This window comes from Halichoeres trimaculatus, unplaced genomic scaffold (genome assembly GCF_033239565.1).
Source record: "Halichoeres trimaculatus isolate MK-OKI-2021-1 unplaced genomic scaffold, fHalTri1.1 fHalTri1_scaffold_2, whole genome shotgun sequence".
Taxonomy (NCBI): domain Eukaryota; kingdom Metazoa; phylum Chordata; class Actinopteri; order Labriformes; family Labridae; genus Halichoeres; species Halichoeres trimaculatus.
Window position 1 is genome coordinate 3,538,035 of NW_027437180.1, and position 23,555 is coordinate 3,561,589.

General features: G+C 42.8%; 1 protein-coding gene across 3 annotated transcripts; it reads left to right on the forward strand.

Annotated features, from left to right (window-relative positions):
* Positions 1 to 1,836: 1,836 nt before the first annotated feature.
* LOC141805768 (protein NLRC3-like) lies at positions 1,837 to 23,263 on the forward strand. 3 transcript variants are annotated; one of them, XM_074690960.1, is made up of 10 exons: positions 1,837 to 1,884; positions 2,608 to 2,711; positions 5,141 to 5,563; positions 9,533 to 9,768; positions 10,560 to 12,432; positions 14,498 to 14,671; positions 16,936 to 17,109; positions 19,321 to 19,494; positions 20,859 to 21,032; positions 22,107 to 23,263. In XM_074690960.1, the coding sequence occupies exons 3-10, from the start codon at positions 5,160 to 5,162 to the stop codon at positions 22,114 to 22,116; spliced, it is 3,219 nt and encodes a 1,072-aa protein (XP_074547061.1). In that variant the 5' UTR covers positions 1,837 to 1,884; positions 2,608 to 2,711; positions 5,141 to 5,159; the 3' UTR covers positions 22,117 to 23,263. The 3 variants fall into 3 exon arrangements, with proteins under 3 accessions (XP_074547061.1, XP_074547067.1, XP_074547075.1); XM_074690966.1 differs by having other exon boundaries at positions 19,399 to 19,494; XM_074690974.1 differs by lacking the exons at positions 19,321 to 19,494; positions 20,859 to 21,032; positions 22,107 to 23,263 and adding an exon at positions 17,887 to 18,116.
* The last annotated feature ends 292 nt before the right edge of the window (positions 23,264 to 23,555 follow it).

Consider the following 23,555-nt stretch of genomic DNA (forward strand, 5'->3'; position numbering starts at 1 on the left):
TTGTTTTTCAAGCAATTCAACGCCTTCAGACCCGCATTTTTTCTGCTGGTCAAAAAAAAAAAATTGTCCAACTGATTTTAAGTCCTCTCTAACATAGAAACAAAGTGATTTTTTTTTCTTTTTTGACAACTCATATTTTTACTGTTTTTTTTTTTATTAATCAGGTATGACCTAAAAAATTGGATGTCTGACTATATACTACTACTTAAGGATTTTAGAGAAGGGTCTTGCACCATTTTTGTACTTTACTGCACAATTTTTTGCACTTTATTAGGCTATAGCTATCTCCTGCTATGCAGTGTATGAAAGCGCTGAACACAATTTCATTTTTATACTTATGAAAATGATAACAAAAGATTGATTGATTGTTATTTTTGAGACTGTCTGCATCTCTGAACATGCAAATAATCTTGGGAGATGTATTCCAGCATTGGTAGTGAACATCTGTGAGCTAACCACCAGGAAAACCAGGACCTGCGGGAAGAGAGGTAGATGCCACGACCTGATCTGAACATGAATTTGATGTATGATTGTAGATAAGATAATCTAAGAACTCAGTTCTGCCTCCAGTAAACTATCACTTCCACTACATTACCATATTTTTTGTAGGTTATATGAACTGATCAAGCATTTACTTTAAATGGAACTGGAGCGTTCCCTGGAGAAGACATCAAGCTTGTGGATGTTTTCATATATTCTCATTTTTGATGAACAGCCTTGAAGCAGTTGCGGTGTGGCACAAAGCACAGGTGGATGGTGCACTTATCACAAAAGACGTGTGTTTCTCCTGTGCAGTCTGGCATCTTTCATCTGGTGGCCTCTTTCTTGTCATCATAATTTGGCTTGTGGTCAACAATGTCATACTGCACTTCAGGTAGAGGCCTTTAATCCTGAACCTGTCGTTGAGGTGGTCTGTGGACATGCTATGGCCCTGGAGACATACTGGGTCTACCACTCATACTTTGAATTAGAAAGACTTCATTTCTAAACTCACCATGTATTTCACTGGTCTCATCTGCCTCATGTCCTGAATTCAAGGAGTGGAGTTCAGATAACTCCATTTACGAGATGTTCAAGGAAGTCTTCGACTTTATACTCTATAAGAGCATTATGTACAAAAATATTTGCATTTAACATTTTGTAAACAAGATTAACAACACTGTGATAAGAAACTTTACCTTTGAAAAGCTTGCAGGTATATTGTTTCTTTGCATACTGACACATCAACTAAGTCCTGTTGTCCATTGCAATGGACACCAAACTTTGAAAAAATCCCTGTTAAATAATCAAGAGTTGCAGTCAGAACAACTTGAAATACTGTCACTTTTAACAGTTAGTCTCAGAGCAATTTTGTTTCACTTGCATGAACATAAATTTATATTTTTAATTGAAAATGGGGACGTACTCTTCCCTCTCTTAAGTCCTCAGCCATGCTTGTCTTGTCAGATGTGTGTTACTTTTTTGGAGCATGTTCAAAGTCATAATTTGATTCTGATTGGACAATCGGGATCCAATTAGCAACCAGAAATACTGACATGACTCAATCAGTGTTTTTAATGGTTTAGAGCAACAAATATGTCATGTCCATTCAAATGGACGCAGGGTCTGAAGGGGTTTAAAATGCTGTTTCAAACTCCTAAATCCCCGTACAAATGATCGGGTATCAGTCATTTTGGTATTTGAAGGTGCTTAGATGTTTTGGGTTCGTGGTGTTTTCTATTCCTTGGTGTTTGTGTTTCCGTATTGATAAAACACTGAGGTGCTTTTATTTTGAAGGCCGAGTTCTGTGTGGGCAGGAACTGTGATTAAATCGGTCAGGTGTTGCTGGCAATGTTTGAAGTGATTAGATCGCCAGGATAGCGTCCCGCAAAACTGGGAGCAAAGGTAGTAACGGTACATTGCTTTTGTGGTTTTAAAAGCTCATTTTGCCAGCAGTGTGTGGCCTTTCATTAGCTTTGTGTCTGGTGACGGCGGAACTAGTTTAGTTTGTTGTTTTAAATTTGTCGTTTTACAGTTAATTAAGTGCACACTTTACTTAGATATTTGTAATTCTTAACTTGTCTTGTGTTCGTATTGTGCGTTTTCGTTTTGCTTTGGTTACTGCTGATGGTTAATTTTGTTTTGTCTTGTCCTGTAGCTCTTTGTGTGTGAGAGTCGACACTGTGGAAATGAAGGACTTCAGCCTGTAAATAACACCTGTTTAGAGTTAAAAAAAAATGCACCAGTTGTTCTGCGTCAACAGAACAAAACTAGTGTGGCATCAATGGAATGAATAAATAGGCCTACATGAATGATAGCACAATAACATAAGAAATAGTGATGTTTCTAGTTCACCAAATATTTATTCAGAAAAACTGTTGGATCATAACCTCAGCACCTCACGGACCGAGAGACGTTACAGAGAAGAATTGCGAACTCAGCGACCCTAAGTTTAATGTTTAACCTAGAGAGACCGTAGAGATCCGATAATATATTAACTGACCTTTAACCTTTAACACCCCCATCTCACTCTCTCTCTCTCTCTCTCTCTCACACACACACACACACACACACACACACACACACACACACACACACACACACACACACACACACACACACACACAGGGAGACGAGGAGGGAGGAGGAAGTCATGTGATTTCTGAGAAAGGAAAGCACCGAAAGTGAAAGTGTTTTCTTCAGTCTCCATACTGAGAGGAAGGTGGAGCGTGGTGAGTGTTTCTCCTACATTTGTATCATTTCGAAAGGTTCAGGTTTTCTCTCTGTAAAGAAACTGTAAAGAAAGCTTCACTCAGCGGCACGAGTTATGCCAGCTTTTTGCTGTGTGTGTGTGTGTGTGAGTGTGTGTGTGTGTGAGAGAGAGAGAGTTAGGCTGTTTTTCAAACCGCCCCCTACACCAGCAGTGCCTACTATTTTGGCCATGAGTACCCATCTACATCTGCATAGACATTATATACGTAGACGCCTCATTGACTGGCGCTGCCTATTGGAGCTGACGTAGCTGCCGGCCGCCATCTTGGATGGGTCTCACACGCCGCCCCAGTGCGTTTATTATACTGAGAAAGGTGTAGAATGCACAACTATTATGAGCATAACTCAGCGTTTTTTTTGCCCTATTTCACACGGATACGTTTGTTACAAACAAAAGAGATGTACTAATAATACAGGGCGCGGTCACACATTTTAATACATTCTTTAAAATTAAAATACTTGTTTTTGTGCTATTTTTTGTCGTGCAATGAGACAGGACAGTGAGACGGACAGACAAAACGTATGAGCAACAACATTTTTGTGGTCATACATATATACTTATATTTACATATATATTCACAATGCCAACTTCACACATATTTTCTAATATAATAATAATAATAAGTATTTCTTTTAATTACTACTTAATCATAGTAAAATTAATAATAACGATGGCAACATCACAATAATAATGACATTAAATGTAACTGTAGTATGGATGCTTATGAGAACAAAGATAAAAAAAAAATAGATAATACTTAACATTAATAATTTGTTATAAAAGGGAGAAAAGTCATTAAACACTAGCAGCTGCAGTTTAATTATAGTGACTGCAAATGTAAATATATCATAGTAAATAAAACAAAAAAGAACGTTTTAAAGAGTAATAAAAATACACATAGGGTGGAGTATTGACAAGCTGAGGAGGAAGAACAACATCATTAGCGGCAGGTGATATGATGGTAGGGGCAGGGAGGGGTTGTCATGGTGTGGCAGCGGTTGTATGGAGAGACGCTGTAAAGGGAACCTCCTCAAGCCAGAGTCACTTGGAAATCTTAAAAATGTGAAGAAGAAGAAAAATGCTTGAGATAAAGTGAGAGAGTACCAGCTCCTACTGTTGGCATTTTGTCGATAGTCCAATACCGTAAGTTATAATGACATAAAATGATAAATGGTCAATAAAACAAAATTATTGTGAAGTCTTACTTGTGAAAGGTAATCCCACATGATCTGCTCTCAATATTGCGCAGGTTACAGCAACCGTAGGCGGCACAAAATACGGGTATAATTAATCACTCTGCGCTCAATCTGTTTGTGTCTGCTGCTGGAATGCAGAGAGGAGACCCATCCAATATGGCGGCGACGCCCTACACGGTTCAGTATGTAATGAGGCGTCTATGTATATATGTCCATGTCTGCAAGGACTGGGCTCTGCCATATCTGCAGCACATTGTGGAAAAAGCAAACCGAAAGTTGGTCTTCTTCGTGTTCTTTTTTATTTTTTTGGCACTACGACGCCCTTACCAAACCTGAAGTTGGACTTAAACAAGATTTTGTTTCGCTGCTCCATAACAAAGTATCCATTTTTTATATAACTATGGTTAATAATGGATTCCTTGACTGGCACTTTACCCCTGGTTGTGTGTCTTAACTAATAATCTGTTGTTGTATTTCTGGTTTAAATTTATGTTTCCTGGTTCGTTCCTTACATAAATAACCGTTTGTTGTTTGCAATATATCAAACTGTAATCAGTATGTGTGTAAAAAAAAAAAATATATATATATATAAATATATATATATATATATATATATATATATATATATATATATATATATATATATATATATATATATATATATATATATATATATACATACATACATTTCATTCTTACTGTAAAATTTACTTTATTGAATTATTTCTGCTGCATATTTTTTATATTTCTTTAAGCAGATATAATTATTTAAAAAAAATTGTGCATAGTAGAAAAAAAATCCTTAATATTTGAACTTCTTACATCTATTTGGACAATTGGGAGTACTGTATGTGTACAATTGGTTTTTGCTAATTATGTCAGCAAGTGATTGTTTATGATACCAATTTTAAAGATATGTTATTAATGATGTGAATACATGTGTGTGCTGTCTGTGTGCAGGGTGCCTGCCTAACAGAAGATTTCTATATAAAACAGTACAGACTCTTCACATTTTTTGTGTCCAAAAAGCATAGTACAGAAGCTCAACCAAAAGACTTCAATCCTGCTGTTTTTGCCACACTCTTCTGGGATGTATCTTCTGCCTACATGTATCTTAATAGTCTGTTCTCAGTGTGACTTAGCTCCCAGTCCGATTTCTTAATCTGCATGTAAATGTACTGAATCTTCTCAGACTGACTTCTGACCAGAAGATGAGTGTGAGTTCTGAGGAAGAGGACAGAGGAGTGTCTCCTGGACCCAGCTGGGTGTCCCTGAAGAGTGACCTGTCCAAAGAGTTACCTTTAAACTTCAGAACTGAACCTGGACCCAGCTGTGTGTCCCTGAAGAGTGACCTGTCCAAAGAGTTACCTTTAAACTTCAAAACTGAACCAGGACCCAGCTGTGTGTCCCTGGAGAGTGACCTGTCCAAAGAGTTACCTTTAAACTTCAGAACTGAACCTGGACCCAGCTGTGTGTCTCTGAAGAGTGACCTGTCCAAAGAGTTACCTTTAAACTTCAGAACTGAACCTGGACCCAGCTGTGTGTCCCTGAAGAGTGACCTGTCCAAAGAGTTACCTTTAAACTTCAGAACTGAACCTGGATCTTCACACCCAAGGTAAGAGTCTTACAAAGAGCTGCATGTTTCTGTGTCTTGACCATAGATTGTATACAACAGGGACATATTTTCCAGGACGTCATCGTCTGTTCCTGATACTGTGAAATGAAGCCAGTCTGCCGATGCAGACAAACTGGATCAGACACAGGCTGTGAGCTTCCTTTCTAACAGCTACATGGCACCCATCAGTCAGGGGAGCTGATTGGACAATCAAACAATCCTAATAATGTTTAAACCGCTGAGTCAGAAAAAAAACTTCACCCCCTTACAGCGTGTGCTGATAGACCCAAGTTGTTTTTTGAAACCAGGCTGTAAATGTGTTTTTTAATGTTGTAAAGGTCTCTTTTTTTGGTGGCGGGATGTCTATGACTTCTGGTCTTTCTGCAGCCTGCCTCAAGTGGATCTTTGATGAACTGCAGCTTTTAGCTCTTCCTCATAGCAGTCCCCCCTTGGGAAGTTGCGATTTTGTGATCGCAACAATTAAAAAATTCAACCAGTCCCCATGGACTCAGGGCGATCTTGCATTTTTTTCCAATCACTGCAACATCTTCACAAATGTGACCAATCATAAGAGTTTCACCCACCTCTCAAGTTTCACCAGTCATTCCCCCGCTGCACTCACTTCCAAGTTTACAAACATTGTAGCAGCTGGCTATATGTAGCGCTATCAGCAGCTCAGTGCTCCGACATATCAGTCACCTAACGTGACAACAAGTAAACACTGTCAGATTGTATGTAGTTTAGCAGCTGTCCATATTTAGCGCAGCTGGCAGCCACTGAGACATGTCTGTAATGTGTAACGTTAGTGAATCCTGGTTATGGCCTGCCAGTCATCTACCAAGCAGAGCTAACCTCACTCTACATTTTATTGATAGACTCTCAAGTTTGAACAGACCACTGCAGAAGAACTGCTGACTGTGGGTTGGAATCAACTTTAGCACAAACAGTTTAGCTCATGTTTTAGCCTTTAGCTTGTGCTCTATCTCTCTCCTGTTATTCTTTGTTCTGCTCTTCTGTCCTTTTTCTGTCTGACAGTTAGGCTCCAGTGTCCACCATCACTACAAAATTAATCACAGAATCATTTTCAGCAGAGAAAAACACAGACCTTCTGTGTTTTATCTCTGCCAAACTTTGTCTCTAGTGTTGTCACAGAGACCTAGACCTGCCGTAAATCAATCCAATCCTGGTCAACCCGTCCTGGAACTAAGAAGTAGCAATTTAACATAACCTGTAACCAGCTATTGTAACACTGATAATCTCATTTTAAAGTGTGGATTATGATCAAGCATATATCTAGAAGGGAATCTTTTTCAAGATCACTTTCAAACTCCTCACTGCCCCTTTAAAGGATGCTTTTAAAGTGAAGCCTGAACTTAAAAGGTTACTGTCTGTATTGGACATATTTTTTATGGCTTTAGCCCCTGGTAAATGGTTGACAAGGGCAAACAACAGAGGAGAAAACTTGTGAAACAGTTTTTGAACTTTGGATGTGCTGATTATCATGACACACCTGTACAAACCACAGTTTACCCTGTGGTTCAGAAAAATATATGAATTTTCCTTTGCTTGGGTCTTAAAAGACTTTAATCTGGTTTCAAAAAGTCTGAAGGAACCCTGAGAAAACCTTTGTCCCATCTTCCTCTGAGTGAAGAGGTCTCTCGTTGTGACGACCCCATCCACTGGCTGTTTTGCTGGCTGTCCCTTTCTGCTTTCAGGTGCAGGTGGGTGTGGCTAGAGGGGTTGGAGGGGATCCGGAACACCTGGGCCCGGTGTTCCTATTTCCTATAGAGCACGCTGGAGTCATTTAACCACGGGGGAGAAGTTCTGTTGGCAGGCTGCTTCCCCCCACCTAGAGCCGTTTTTATTTTGTTAGACAACATCTCACTCGTGCATGCACGGATTACACCACTGACTTACTGATTAACATATGAATCTTTTTTTGTAAATAAACATTGAATTTCAACGTGTGCTCCGTGTCTCCTCACAGTTTTTGTCTCTGGCTTTGAGCCGGCCAAGACACTCGTCTTTTAGTCAGAGAGCTGTGATCACATCTCAAGGAGAGATACCTAAAACTAGAGCCGCACGATTAATCAAATCGCAGTGCAATTTGAGAAAGTGCACACTTGTAAGTGCACAAAAGGCTGTGATTTGTGATATAAATGGCTAAATGTGCACCTGTGTGTACATGATCGTTCAAAACTCTCTGTCACCTGTCTGCTGCACTGACTCTGTGTGTGTGTGAGAGAGAGTGTGTGTGTGTGCAGTGTGATTACGACAGTAATAGTAAACTAACAAAACAACTAAAACTAGAAAGTCATAAAGATAGTTTTTGTGCCTCTTTGACAGAAGCACCCTGACAGAGACCTGTTCCTTATGGTCTGAATCAACACCAAAAATAGTTTGATATAAACTAGACCTCTTATCACTGTAGATGGTGAAGAAATATCATCATCAGTTTTTTTTTTCTCATAACACCTGACTGTAGTGCAAAAACTTCCTCTTTTACCTATAGATCATGATGTGAATATTCACTTTGGGAAGGGTGACGGGACACCAATGGGCGACTGACCATGTCTTTCACTGTAACTCCCTCTATTCCACCAACTGTTGAGTGTCAATCCATCCATTGATGAGCAAAGCAACACTTTATACTTGCAACAAGGTATGCACTGACAAGCAGGGCCGTGTCAAGATTTTATACTCTGGTGCCCTCGACCAGGGTACTAACTTATGTAAGTAGACATGCCCACATGCTCACACTCCAATAAATAGCATTCATTCTGACTCATTCGTTTGTGTTAAAAATACAGGATTAACAGGCGACAGCCTTGACAAAAAAAAAAAAAAAAAAAACTGAACTGAAACAAAACCGTTTAAAAAAATCGTTTGAAGTAATATTTAACTAAACTGTGTTAACTCACTGTGTTGCACTGAAAACATTATCGTGCATCTTTTTTAGCTGTATCTTCAAATTCAAAATATATAAGTTATTACTTTTTGTTTTCAATTAAAAAAGCGGATATTTTGTAGCTGACAATCTCTGCATTTTCCTCTAAAACAAAGCATGTGGACTTATTATTATTCATTACGATCTCAATTTCAACATTAACTAAGATAGTCACAAAATTTTGGGCAAGTCATGCAGCTCTACCGAAAACCCTTGAAATCTTTCTGAAGATGAGAAGAGAATCGGATTTCTGGCCAAAACATCTCACTCCACTTCGATAGGTGGCGCTGTGTTCTTTTGTGACAAGTGAAGCTGTGGGTGTATTGAACCAGTCTCAGTTCAGCCAAAGAGGAAACAGCATTTGTACGATGATGGTAGAGATGGGCGCAGCTGTAGCTCTTGATGTTTTTACATGTGGATGTGCCATAGTGTTTGTTTGTTAGAGCCATGTACTGAATAAGCTCAGCAAACCTATTTATCATGGACATCTACTTCCTCTTCCAGCCAAACACTGAGGTGTACCAAGACCTGCTGAGTCCTGTTGAATCCAGCTACAGTCTGATTGCAAATACATTATTCAGGTGTGTCATTCAAGCTATGCTCCGTCCGGTCTGGATCTGACTAAACTGTATATATGCATTTAAATAGTCTGAATGTGCTGACTAAGCTCATAGTCTGATTTCTGAAGCTGCATTAACGTATTGAGAGAGTTCAGCTCTGTGAAAATGAAGACTTTGACTGTGAAGCTGCTGCGGACACTTAATGTGATGTTTATGTTAATAACAAATGACAGGATGTCCTGTCCCTGAACAGTCAAGCAGGAAAAGCAGGATTTGGTTCATAAAACTAGGAGGCTTCAAATCAAACAGACATCATAGACTGAAGGCTGAATTCATCAGAGTAAGAACCAAACTTCAGCTTCTCTCTCTGACCCTCCCATCATCTGGATCCTGTTTGTTTAATCTTGATGTTTTCTTACTTTAGTCAACAAATCCTGAAAATATCAGGACCTGTGTTCACAGGGGGAGGAAGAGGAGCCGTGTTTCTGTGGAGGAGCAGCCGTCCTACTGGGCTGTGTGTCAGGACGTCCTGAAGGATCCAGTCTCTCCCAGCAGTGGACACTGGTTCTGCAGACGGTGCCTCACCTCACACTGGGACCAGTCTGGTTCACCAGGACACTCCTTCTGTCCCCAGTCTAGAAGCAGATCCAGAAAAGGAGCTGGACCTCAGACAGTCTGTCAGAGCAGCTCTGGACTAAGTAAGCCAGCACACCTGTCTGTGCATTTTTCAAGCTCTGTATTCCTGTTCATTGTCAGGGTTTGGACTGCTGGGACATCACTGTGTTCATAGTCACACATCATCATCATCATCTTCATCATCATCATCATACTAAAAGGATCACCTTTATTGAACTGTTCTCTCACAAAGCAATCGATGATGTGTTTTACAGAAGATTTATATGAGTTATGAAATATTTGTACCAGGGCCAATCACACTGTACGCCTGATCGGGTGTTGATAAATGTAGTGGTGGGAAACAATCCCAATTTAAATAACACGCCCCTACATGTTTTCCGTTTAGCTGGCCAAATCCACATAGCTTACGACATGCAGGGGTGCATCAGGGGAAAAAAGGACTTATTTGATCTGGAGATCAACCCCATAGGAACAGAGGTAGAGAGAAATGAAGCCGGTTAGTAAGTGTAGTTTGAGAGCTAGAATAGAGCGTTTATATATATATATATATATATATATATATATATATATATATATATATATAATTAATCCATGCAGTTCTTAAGCAATATTTTATGATTCTACAGTACTATTTCTGGGCCAGGGGCTTCAGTGTTGGGCCAGTGGTCTTGAAAATCTTCTGGCTCTGAGGGACAGCTGTGGTAAATTGAGCTTCATGTAGTTTAGTTTGCACACATGAACGAGAACAGCTGTGAGAACTCTGTGCACATCTTTTCATATCGATGAGCTTAGTGAAATGACTGAATCTTTTTTACATTCTCTTTGTTTGTCTCACTCTGGTTTGTCTTTTTAGAGCCAGCTGCTCTGCAGCAGCTTTTCAGGGAACACAAGATCAGTCTGAGGAGGAGATGTGAATGTGTGACAGAAGGAAGTGATGAAACAGGAAGTGGAACCCTCCTTAACAGGATCTACACTGAGCTCTACATCACAGAGGGACCAGGTGAAGAGGTGAATACTCATCATGAGGTGATCCAGCTGGAGACAGCCTCCAAGACGAAGATCCTCCAGGACACTCCCATCAAGGTCCAGGACATCTTTAAAGCCTTACCTGAGCAGCAGAAAGTCCTCAGAGTGGTCCTGACTAATGGCGTGGCTGGGATTGGAAAAACTTTCTCGGTGCTGAAGTTCACTCTGGACTGGGCAGAGGGCTTGGGGAACCAGGACCTCAGTCTGGTGGTCCTGCTTTCATTCAGGGAGCTGAACCTGATCAAAGAGGAGCACTACAGTCTCCTCAAGCTGCTCCATGTTTTCCATCCAACATTAGAGAAGCTGAGAGCAGAGACGCTGGTCGTCTGTAAACTGTTGTTCATCTTTGATGGCCTGGATGAAAGCAGACTGTCTCTGGATTTTCACAGCACTCAGCGTGTGTCTGACGTCACACAGGAGTGCTCTGTAAACGTGCTGTTAACAAACCTGATCCAGGGGAACCTGCTTCCCTCAGCTCTGGTGTGGATCACTTCTCGACCTGCAGCAGCCAATCAGATCCCTCCTTCATGTGTGGACAGGCTGACAGAAGTACGGGGCTTCACTGACACCCAGAAGGAGGAGTACTTCAGGAGGAGGTTCAGGGATGAAGATGTGTCCAGCAGAATCATCTCACACATCAAGACCTCCAGGAGCCTCCACATCATGTGTCTGATCCCGGTCTTCTGCTGGATCACTGCTACAGTTCTGGAGCACATGATGAGCACAGAGCAGAGAGGAGAGCTGCCTAAAACCCTGACTGACATGTACTCACACTTCCTGCTGGTTCAGACTCACAGGAAGAAGAAGAAGTACGCTGAGACTCATCAGACCAGTCCTCAGGAGCTGATGGAGGCTGACGGAGAAGTTCTCCTGAAGCTGGGCAGGCTGGCGTTTGAACAGCTGGAGGAAGGAAACATCCTGTTCTACCAAGAAGACCTGGAGCGCTGTGGTCTGGATGTCCCAGAGGCCTCAGTGTACTCAGGAGTTTGTACCGAGATCTTCAAAAGAGAGAGTGTGATCTTCCAGAAAACAGTCTACTGCTTCGTTCATCTGAGCGTCCAGGAGTTTCTGGCTGCAGTCTACATGTTCCACTGTTTCACACACAGAGACACAGCAGCACTGGACGACTTTCTGGGAGAACGACACCGTTATCATGAAGACACAGAAGAAGAAGGAGAAGAAGAAGAAGAAGAAGAAGAAGAAGAAGAAGAAGAAGAAGAAGAAGATGGTGACTTTTGTCTGAACGTCTTCCTGAAAAAAGCCATGAAAAAGTCCCTGAGCAGTAAAAACGGTCACCTGGACCTGTTTGTTCGCTTCCTTCATGGACTGTCTCTGGAGTCAAACCAGAGACTTTTAGGAGGTCTGCTGGGTAACACAGACAACAGTCCAAAGATGATCCACAGTGTCAGTAAAAACCTGAAGAAGATGAACAGTTATCAGATCTGTCCCGACAGAAACATCAACATCTTCCACTGTCTGACGGAGATGAAGGACCTCTCAGTCTATCAGGAGATCCTAGAGTTCCTGAAGTCTGAGACCAGATCAGAGAAGGAACTCTCTGAGATCCAGTGCTCTGCTCTGGCCTACATGCTGCAGATGTCAGGAGAGGTTCTGGATGAGTTAGATCTGAAAAAGTACAACACGTCACTTCAGGGACGACAGAGACTGATTCCAGCGGTGAGGAACTGCAGGAAGGCTCAGTAAGTTTATCTCTGATCCACATTATAAATCAGTGCATCTGTAAAACAACAGCGCTTCACTTTTTCCACATGTTGTGTCACAGCCTTATCCTACAATGGAATAAAGTCCTCTTTTATCATCATGACTCTAACCACAACACTCCATAATGACAACGTGTTGAGAGTTGTTTTGTTGTTGTAGTTTTGTTTTGTTTTTTGTTAATTTTTGCAAGTTTATGAAAAATCAAAAACTACAACATCACATGTATGTTAGTATTCACAGCCTTTGCTCAGTACTTAATTGATGCGCCTTTGGAAGCAGTGACGAGTGAAGCTTGGCTCACCTCTCTTTTGGTAGTTTGGACTGTTATTCTTTGCAGCACCTCTCAGCGGGCTAGATGAGGAGTGTTGGTGCACAACAATTTTCAGATTGCTCCAGAGGTGTTGGATCAGATTCAGGTCTGGGCTTTAGCTGGGCCCCTCAAGGACCTTTACAAAGCCGTCCTGAAGCCTCTCCTTTGATATCTTGGCTGTGGTCTCAGGGTTGTTGTCCTGCTGAAAGAGGAAAGTGCTCTGGAGCAGGTTTTTATCCACAATGTCTCTGTACATTGCTGCGTTCATCTTTCCCTCAATCCTGACTGGTCTCCAAGTTCCTGCTGCTGAAAAACATCCCCACAGCATGATGCTGACACCACCATGCTTCACTGTAGGGATTGTATTGTCCAGGTGATGAACGGTGCTTGGTTCCCTCCGAAAATGCGCCTGGCATTCACCCCAAAGAGTTCAATCTTTTTTATCAGAGCAGAGAAGTTATTTTCTCATAGTCTGAGAGTGCTTCAGGGGCCTTTTGGCAGACTCAAGGTGGGCTGGCTTGAGCCTTTTACCAAGGAGTGGCACCCGTGTTACAGCCTGGCAGTTGATAAAGCTCGGACCAAAAAGCAGACTGTGGCAGGGAAGCAGTTGAAGGGTTTTTATCAACACATATGAAAGTAGGATGTGCTGATCCAGATCCAGAGGGTGACCGAGATCTGTGAGGGCAGGACTGAGGGCATTGTGAGGTAAGAGTAGGTGAGAGAGCGTGGCAGAAGTGGGGCAGAGGTGCAGGAGGCTCAAGGAGGCACAGGAGTAATTAGTCAAGAGGATGCTAAGAACCTGCAAATACTCAGAGCACATGTGAATCGTCTGTTGTGGGAATACTCTGCTGCCAAACTCCTCATTCTGCAGAGCTCTAATACTGCCTCCTGATGAGCTTCATGAGTGACAAGTGCACAGGTGAAGTGGCGGCTGGTGCATGGGAGAGAGTGAAAGACGGAGTGCTGCCACAGCTCTGTAGAGGAGACCCGGGCGCCAGGGTATTCCTGCACTGTGTAAACACCAGTGGACTCACTTGTGCTCTGAGTATTTGCAAGTTTCTCATGTTTCCTGGAACGTCTCTCGACTAACTCCACAAAACGCAGTTCACCACCTTCCGTGTGGCCACTCTACCATGCAGGCCTGTTTGATGGACTTCTGCAGAGATGGTTGTCCACCTGGAAGGTTGTCCTCTCTCCACAGACGACCACTGGAGCTCTGACAGAGTGACCATCAGGTTCTTGGCCACCCCCCGACTGAGGCCCAGGCTCAGTTTAGTCAGTGGGCAGCTCATTAAGGCTTTAATGAATTTGTAGAAGTAAACACCTCTTTTACAACTAGAAGTGACAAGGTTTAGCAGTGTTTATATCACATCACTTCATTTCTACCTCACAGACCGTCTGACGTTAGTGTTGTATTGTAGTTGTAATGACAGCTCATTCCAGTAGATGGCAGTAATTGACCAAAACCTGCCACCCGCAGGGTGCATTAGCACCAAGCATTGTGGGAAATAGTGTGCCAGGTAGACTGGTCCGTTGCATACTGAGGCATACGGCAGATTTTGCAAGTTTTTGCATACTGACTACAACAGACTGAAGTTCAGCCAAACTAGTCGGCCCTGCTAGTGTAGAGGGTGGTTTAGAAAACAGCCCACGACTGTCTCTTTCCAAAACCCCATCCTCTTTACAGAACATAAACATGTGAGCATTTCTCCTTCAAACAAACTTTCTTACAGACTTTCAGACTGCTGGCTCGCAGCGACTCACTGTGAAGTTGTGGCCTCTGCTCTGAAGTCCAACCCTTCTCATCTCAGAGAGCTGGACATGAGTGGCAATGATCTGAAGGATTCAGGAGTGGAGCTTGTGTCGGCCGGCCTGGAGAGTCCACACTGCAGACTGGAGACTCTGAGGTCAGTTCTTTGACTGAAGCTTTTGATGCACATTTGAAGCTGTTTTTTGACATTTTGGGAGTTTTTCTGAAGATGAAAGTCAAAAAGTCTCTCTGCTCATTACTTTCCAGGAGTGCTAAATTGTTGGAGTAAGGAAAGTGGAGGATTAAAGAGTTGGACTGGGCAGGTTCTAGGCTGCCTCAGACTCACATTCAGTTCAGAGTAGATGAAGTCAGAACTAACATCCACTTGATGAGAAGAACTCAGACTGCTGAAGCTTCTTATTTGTTTCAGAGAAACTGATGAAGTCACCAGATTTTCTGCCTCCACTCTTCCTCAGAAAGGCTTCTGCAGGTCTTTGGTTCTTACTTTCCCACAATTCCTCTTGACATGTTCAGCATCTCTTTAAACTTTGTGATGTTGAATCTTGAATCAGTTTCAGGAACTTTTTCTTTGCTTGGCTGCACAAAATGCAATAATGTAAAGCTGTCTCAAAAGATATGTTCATGTTTTTAGAGTTGGTTATACTGGGTCCATATGAGCATTCAGAGAGTTTGTGGTGTGTGTCATCATTCCTTTAGTCTGTACAGTCTGTGAGCAGCCCCTTTATAACCTACACACCACACAGTGTCACCCTGAAGCATGTGGGCTCCTTATAGAGGGTCCTGTTATTGGCATGAGACCAACACACACCTGAGTAATAATCATAGCATTCAACCAGTGTCATGATACATTACACCTGTAAGGTGAGGGGAATTATTCCTTCTTAGAAAACAGGCTTACTAAAACAGATTAAAACACGTCTGTGAAGGAGATCTCCGTAAAAACAACAAAAACAAACAAAAAGACATATTCTGTCTGTAGATCAACATGCCATGTGTTTATATTTATGTTCACTGTAGATCCTAATAGGAAATTATGTTAAAATCCCCAAATTGGTCCAGAGGAGGAGAGAAAATAAAGAGTCGTGTTGATCAGCAGTTTAATCTTTAACTGATAAAGAGCCAATCTGAGCTCATCGAAGCAGCATCGAAGTGTCACTGCTGTTCAGTTTTCATTTGTAAGAGGAAGAAGGAAGAACTCATTTTGTGTGTGTGTGTGTTCTCTGTAGCCCTTGGTCAGTCCCATAGACTGCATAATTAACAGACATCACCCGTCTGTTTCTGAAACAGATTTTTTGAAGCAAATTGGGAATTGCGGCCATATTGGAAGTGCTATGGGATTCAAGTACAGCTATAGGGCACCCATCAGTCATCTGAGCTGAGCTGTGCCTCTGATTGTGCAAGCTCACTATCTTTATATCCTCTAAACTGTCAAGTTAGAAAAAAACACCCCCCATACAGTGTGTGCTGACAGTGAAGTTGGTGATTCAGACAGGAGGTGTTTTTTGAACCAGGCTGTAAATACTTCTGGAGCCAGCCTCAAGCGGACACTTGAGAAACAGCAGATTTTAGCACTTCAGCATTGTCTCATATCTTTAAAACCGGACGTTGCCGCTTGGCCAGTCTCTAAGTCATGTTCTTTCCACAAGTTTGCTGAAAAAGGAGGAAGAAACAAAAAGGTGGATAGAAATAAAAGAAATTAAAGGCTGTTAAGTTGTTTCAAGAGCAACTCACTACACTTGTAGAGAGGGAGGCAGTACTTCCCTATGTTAGGAATCATGATCTGAAGAGTACTAGGCTGCCACAGTGAGGCCGATCAAATCTCAGCACAGCTCAAGTTTAAAAAAAAGGGATTTAATGTGTGTAACCCAAGGAGATAATATACTCTCATTCAACTCTTCTGATGACGTCCGAAAGCTTTATGAACAGAGGTTTGGAAAGGAGTAGGTATACATATGCTGTAGTATGCTGTTGCTCCGTGCTTCTTGTTTGTTACAAAAAAAAAAAAAAAAATTTAAAAAACAACAACAACTTTGGCCTAGTCTCAGCTCTTAAATGACCTTGTTATTAGGGTCTTTAAAAATGTGTCTGTGTCATCCTTTTCAGGTTTGAAATCTAAATCATTCAGGGTAGACAACACCTCCTTTTAGATTTAGGGTTAGGGTTAACCTCTCCAGAAAAGCAGGCCACACAGGTGAAGCAACATCAGGCAGAAACAATAGTGTGAAGAGCACAATCACACGCTTATCTCTGTAGAAATGTAAGAAGACTCAGGCATAAATGTTAACAAGTGCTCTTTTTCACATGTCGTATTTCACAGTTTTTAACCTGATGAATGTTGGCTTCTGCTGTTTGGATTCTCATATAGGATTTCTGACGGTACGTCATTTACTTTTGATTCAGATTAAGGTCCTGCAATTTGTCAGAGATCAGCTGTGCTTCTCTGGCCTCTGCTCTGAAGTCCAACCCCTCCCATCTCAGAGATCTGGACCTGAGCCTCAACCAGCTGCAGGATTCAGGAGTGGATCTGCTGTGTGGGTTTCTGGAGAGTCCTCTCTGCAGGCTGCAGACTCTGAGGTCAGTTCACTGACTCTCTGTTCCTCCTGTTGCTCTGACATGTTGAACAAGAAGTTGACTTTGTTCAGACATTCCTCACTTTGATGAAGTTGAATTGGAGGTTTTCTTGAGTTCATCTTTTGATGTTTAATGTACTAAATGTAGTTTGCATTCAAAGGAGATTGTGTAACTCTTAAGCCAGTGAGAAAAAAGATCCAGTGTTTGTAGATCAATCAAATGAATGTGGAGAGTTTCCTCTTATAGTCCCATCTGGATCCAGAAGATTCTATTGATGCACTCATGAAACAGGCACGTGTTGAGTTGTCAAGTGTAACAAATTTATTTACCAAAGTGTTCTAAACCCAAAAATCTAGATAAACCAGATAAAGGTGACCTCTGCTGTTGCAAAGTCCTCCTGCTGCACATGGACTTGCCCACATGTACTCTGTAAGTGGTTGGAGCACCAAGAAGATCAGGGCTTATTTGCATGTGCATGTGTGAACTGATTGAATAAAAATATCTTGCTGATAATTTTTATTTTCTATTTCAACCAAACCCAGAAAAAAATATGTTTTTTTTAATTATTCTATTTTACTTAAAGGATAAGTTCGGTTTATACAGTTTTTACACTGTTTGTAGAATAAAGTAGAACAAAATACTCACCCAGAAGGCTTTCCTGATCCAAGCAGTGCTTCGGGACATATTTAAGCTGCGTTTCCACCAAGCAGTCTGGGTCGGTTCAGTACGGTTTGGGACGGTTTGGGACAGTTAAGTCTGATCCCGTTTGTGTTTCCACAGCAAACTGTGCCCTCTCGTGGTGGGCAGCGTGTAAGCCGGATGCCGAAAGCCGCAGCTGGTAAACAATAGCGCGACGCCGTAGCAGCTTACCCCGCTATCAAATCCAGCAAAGAAGAAAACCCGACACAGTAAACAAAGAGCACGGATGGAAGACATGCAGCATTTCGTCCTCTCTGTGATTGTCATGTAACTCTCTGTTACAAAGTGCAATCAAGCTTCATTTCAGAGAAGTCTGTGAGCCGCCAGGAGAAATGCAGCCGCTGTCGGGGTAAGTGACGATTCTTTTGACCAATCAACAGTCTGCAGTGTGTTGCTCCACCTCCCGAGAGCGGATCAGTTCAGTCTGGCACCCATACGAAAGGGTCCCAAAAAAGTGGGACGGCTCGTCTCGGTTTTTAGGGATCCGTCCTGGGATGAGTCAGTGGAAACGCCGCTAAAAGCGCACCATACCGGGACGAACCGACCCGGACTGCTTGGTGGAAACACGGCTTTAGATCCAAAATCATGCAGCGGACGTCCGTATAATGGGATCCATCGGGGCATGGACAGCGCTGCTCCTAAAACTGCATTAAACGTCCAAAACTCGTGTTTTTCACCAATATTCCATCATGGTCCGCTACGGGTTAGAAATCGATGATCTGCTGAAGTCTGTGTCACTCCAGACAGCGCTGTGTGATTGTAATGACCTCTGAGCTCCAGAGAGCTCTCTGGAGAGCTGACTCCTTTCTTTGAGGGGCAAGCTTAAACAAAGGCTTCGTCAGTTCAGAGGTCATTACAGCCACACAGCGCTGTCTGACTGCAGCAGAGGACTAACTTGGAGCGGACTTTGATGGAATATTGGTGAAAAACACGAGTTTTTGGACGATTAATACAGTTTTAGGAGCAGCGCTGTCTATGCCCTGATGGATCCCATTTTACGGACGTCCGCTGCACGATTTTGGATCTAAATATCTCCCAAAGCACTGCTTGGATCAGGAAAGCCTTCTGGGTGAGTATTTTGTTCTACTTCATTCTATAAACAATGTAAAAACTGTATAAACTGAACTTAACCTTTAAGCAACATCAAATTACAAGTTACTCGTACAAAATGAGTGTAAATAACACACTGGTGAAAAGTGAGTTAAGTTCACTTGGTATTTCTTATTAACATCAATGTTGTGCTACAGTGTAGACAGCTGGCTGACAGCTGGTGTGTATGGATAGTCCTGCATTAAGGCAGTAAAATTTCCATGACAGCACCATTTATAAGACTACTCTGTGTACTGACCAATCACCTACCAGCAAAGATCCATCTCCCATGAAGAGGAGGAAATGTTCTCTGCTCAAAGAAAGGCCTGAGACTGAGATGTCTTTGGAGACACAGACATCTATAGGAGTGCTATATTTCTGTGACCTCAGCAAATGAATATTTATCTTCATTTATTTTTAATTCAGATTAAGGTCCTGCAGGTTGTCTGAAATCAGCTGTGCTTCTTTGGCCTCTGCCCTGAAGTCCAACCCCTCCCATCTCAGAGATCTGGAGCTGAGTGTGAACTTGCTGCAGGATTCAGGAGTGGATCTGCTGTGTGGGTTTCTGGAGAGTCCTCTCTGCAGGCTGCAGACTCTGAGGTCAGTTCACTGACTCTCTGTTCCTCCTGTTGCTCTGACATGTTGAAAAAGAAGTTGACTTTGTTCAGACAGTCCTCACAGTCCTTCGTTTGTTTTTCTTACCATACTTTTAACCAAGAATGAACAATGATGAACACCTCACCAAACAAAGCAAACGTCCAATTCAACATTTGAAAAAGAGCAGTGGATTGCACTCTGAGAAACAGAGGAACAGTTTTTCTGTCTGTGCAGAAAGGACCTAGATTTGGAGCACATGGAGTGATAGACCCAAAGCCCCTGACCACACCATGTAACACTCCCAAATCACCAACCCTCATCGATAATAGTAGTTAACAGAGCGCTCTACATTCAGGCCTCTATTAGACTGAGATGATTCCTTCAAGGAGTGTCAGCTCTACCTTTGAGTTAACACTCAGTCAACAGTTTAACCAGTTTAACGGTGTACTCAACACCACTCAAATACAACAAAACGCCTTCATACATGAGACAGGCACAATTTTCACACCAGGAAAGGAATCACTGGCATTCAGGCTCAACAAGTCTGTTACAAAGAGCAGTCATCTCAGAGTGAGTGGTCACTGGTTCAGTTACCTGTCCCTCAAACAAGAGACCAGACCAGCAGCTTTGGTCATGTGAGGCCACACCTTCATAACTGACTCTTTGAGCAGTCAGACCAAAGAGTCACAGTTTTTAGTTGTGTCTTCATGGAACAAACCCTATATTTTAAACAGTCCTTTATAAACACAGTAAAGATCATTGCAACAAGAATGGCCTGTAGAAAAACAACAACATGGTGGCTTGAGTTGGAAAGATGTAGACTGTAACAGCCGCCAGCAAATTTAACGTCACTGGGTAGCCATGGTGATCAGAAGCTTATCTCTGCTTTGTCCCTTCAACTGGGCCAACTACCTGCCAGGGACGTCAGTCAGCAATAACAAACCACAATAAATCAAAATAACAGTAAGTCTTAAATCAAACGAGCGTAACCCATCATATTACCTAGCTTTCACTAAAAAGATAGTTACTAGTTTATAATATTTCAATAAAAAAAGCACATAAATTCTGCTTATATATTTAAGTTTGTACCTTCTCTCACCAACACACCTGAGCTGCTCTCCTCCCCCATCAATAAAAGGACACTTCACCCTCAGCTCTGGTTTTAACCAGAGCTGAGGGAGCTGAGGACCAAAGAAGAATTTCTAATAAATGTGATTCAATAAACAGTTTGTTTTAAACGCAAGTTTATGAGACTGCAAATTAGACTTTTGATCAGGAATGTTTAATGTTAAGCTACACATTTATTGAAACATCAACACATCTGATGGATAAGAAATGAATGTTTATCTTCATTTCATTTGATTCAGACTGAGTTCCTGCAGTTTGTCAGAGGTCAGCTGTGCTTCTCTGGCCTCTGCTCTGAAGTCCAACTCATCCCATTTGAGAGATCTGGACCTGAGAGTGAACAACCTGAGGGATTCAGGAGTGGAGCTGCTGTGTGGGTTTCTGGAGAGTCCTCTCTGCAGGCTGCAGACTCTGAGGTCAGTTCAGTGTTGTGCTCAGTTTTTGCTGCTTTCAGCTGTAATGGAACAAACTCATTTTGTATCACAGCAAAGACATTATGATTCTGTTAACCTCCAAACTTGTCAGCAGCTGCTTTTCTCAGTGGAGCTGCGAGAGAAGGTTGATAGGCTGCAGGGAACATTGTTGAGACGGCTTCTCTGAGTCGACTGTTGCTTGAGTTTTTCTGCTGCTTACTGTCAGAGTCTCTGTTGGAGCCACAGTTTTTCATCTTTTCTCTTCTCTAGCCTCATCTCTTCTCTGGCCTCACCTCTTTCTTCTTTTTCCAATAAATGTTGAACTGACTGGACTTCTTTGTGTGACTGATGTGATGTGAGCTGGTCCTCAGAGCTGAGTCCTGAGCCACAGTCTGTTTCTCAGAGGAACAGTCTGCTGTAAAAAGTTTGATTCTGTCTTCAGGTGTCAGATTGTTGCTTGTAAGAGCTCTGAAGCCTAACAGAAGTGAACCCATCCTCACACACGCTCACAGTGAGCAGTGATTCTCTCTGTTTCTGCAGTCTGAGTCAACACTTGATGCCCAAAGTCTCTGCGGGTCTGTGAGCTTCCACCTCAGTGTGTTCACCCCAACACGTAAACATGAGAGCTGAACGGAGCTGAAGTCCCTGCTGCTATTTAGACTGGACTTCAAACATGAAGACACTTCCTCACCTGTCCACTAGAGGCTGTAAAAGACAAACTGCACATGAAGCTGTGGATTAAAATGTCCATTTTTACATGAAATACAAACATGTTGAGCCTTTGTCTTCTCTGAAGCAGCAGGGGAAATGGCTGAAAACCAGATGTTGGATTAAGCAGCAGGTCTTGACTTTAGCTTTGAGAAGTTAGCCTCTGTAAAGCCCTCACTCCCAGCTCCACCCTCTGTCCACATGCCCCCCCTCAGGCTCCAAAAAACATCATGGCAGTGGTCAGATGCTGAACTTGAGAGTCCATGTTGACAGTGGAGAATAGTTCACGTTGGCTTGGTCCAGTTTCCTCCAGTCTGTGGTGTAAACACTCAATTATGATCACTGCTCTCTGTCTCTTTCTCTCCTCAGGTGGAGGTGATCTTTATGAGATGATGATGATCCAGAGTGGGTGAAGCAGCAGCTTGTGTGTGACTGCAGCATGTGACTGAGAGGAGGATAAGGAAGAGGAGGAGGAGGAGGAGGAGGGGGGAAAGGAAAGGAAAGGAAAGGAAAGGAAAGGAAAGGAAAGGAAAGGAAAGGAAGAGGAAGAGAGCTTCATCCAGTAGTGACTGACTGAGGAATCACAGCAGGTGGAGCCGACTCAGAGCTGCAGTCTCTGAGATCCATTCTACTCTCAGAGGCCCTGTTTACTCGACAACGTTTCACCCCAAAATGCAAAAACGCAGCAAAAAAAATCTGCATTTACTCGGACAACTGAGGGACTAAAAACGCTGTAGTGGGCATGCCAGGCCTGGAAGTGGCGCTATGCCTGTCTTGACCAGAAGCAACAGATGCTCATATTATTAAAGACAGTCAGCAGATGCAGCAGATTGAGCAGCACAAGAACAACGTGTTAGACCACGACGATCGCAACCACCGTACTGTTGTACTGTTGTATGCGCTCGCGCAAAGCAAACCGAGAAGTCAGCATTTCCACTGAGAATGCCAGCTTGTTGTTTACATGGCAACAGTGGATGCATCGTTTCAGAAAAAATCTACTCTGGAGGCTGTTTTCAAAACTTTGCTTTTAATGCCGCGGCCACACCAAACGCGAACACGCGAATTTACTCGCGCGAATGGCCTGTCACGCGCCGCGTGAACGCCCGAGTCTCGCCGCTGGACTTTTTTGACAAGCTGAGGCGCGAACACGCGAATGCGCGGTACTGCGCATGCGGAGTAGAGAGCTCGTTCATTTAAAGACCGAAAGTCCAAAAGAGCATCTGAAAAACAATGAGCTGTGGTTTCCAAAGCATGACAGGAGAGTGTGTGAAAGCTTTGGAGATCACAATCAATGCCTCTGCCTCTCCCTGGTAATCCACCAGCCCTGCTTGGCTGTTCCCTGCGATCTCATCCCCGATCCCCCGAACCTCCGACCCCCCGTAGCCTACCCCCGACTACCCCAACCCCCGACCCATGGTCCCGGAGGTCTCCCTGGGGATAATGAAGGGGTGGAGGAAAGAGAGGAGCACAGAGAACTTCCATCTTTTCCCTGGCTCTGCCCCTGCCCCGCTCCTTCCTCCTCTCTATCAGGCTTAAAACTCCGCTGAGGAAAACACAGTCGGACTCAGTGATAGCCCGTGCAGGCAGATCCAGCTGGAAAAGAATGTTTACAGAACTTACATTCAAAACCTGCCTCCTCAGAGACTTTCAACCAAGCCTGCTCCTTTTTTTCTGGTCTCTGTAGAGTACACACGTCGTATCGTATAACTCTCGATGATGACACACCGCACAGATTGTTTTCTCCTCCATCCTCCGGCGGAGTTGGAGCCGGAGCAGGCGGCAGTTGCCCCCCAACGTCATCAAAACAATGACGTCGTG

Excerpts from the sequence above, each read along its gene's own strand:
- LOC141805768 (XM_074690960.1), top strand. The coding sequence starts at position 5,160 with ATGAGTGTGAGTTCTGAGGAAGAGGACAGAGGAGTGTCTCCTGGACCC. Across the intron at positions 5,564-9,532 it reads CCTGGATCTTCACACCCAAG|GGGGAGGAAGAGGAGCCGTG; the intron begins GTAAGAGTCTTA and ends CTGTGTTCACAG. Across the intron at positions 9,769-10,559 it reads TCAGAGCAGCTCTGGACTAA|AGCCAGCTGCTCTGCAGCAG; the intron begins GTAAGCCAGCAC and ends TTGTCTTTTTAG.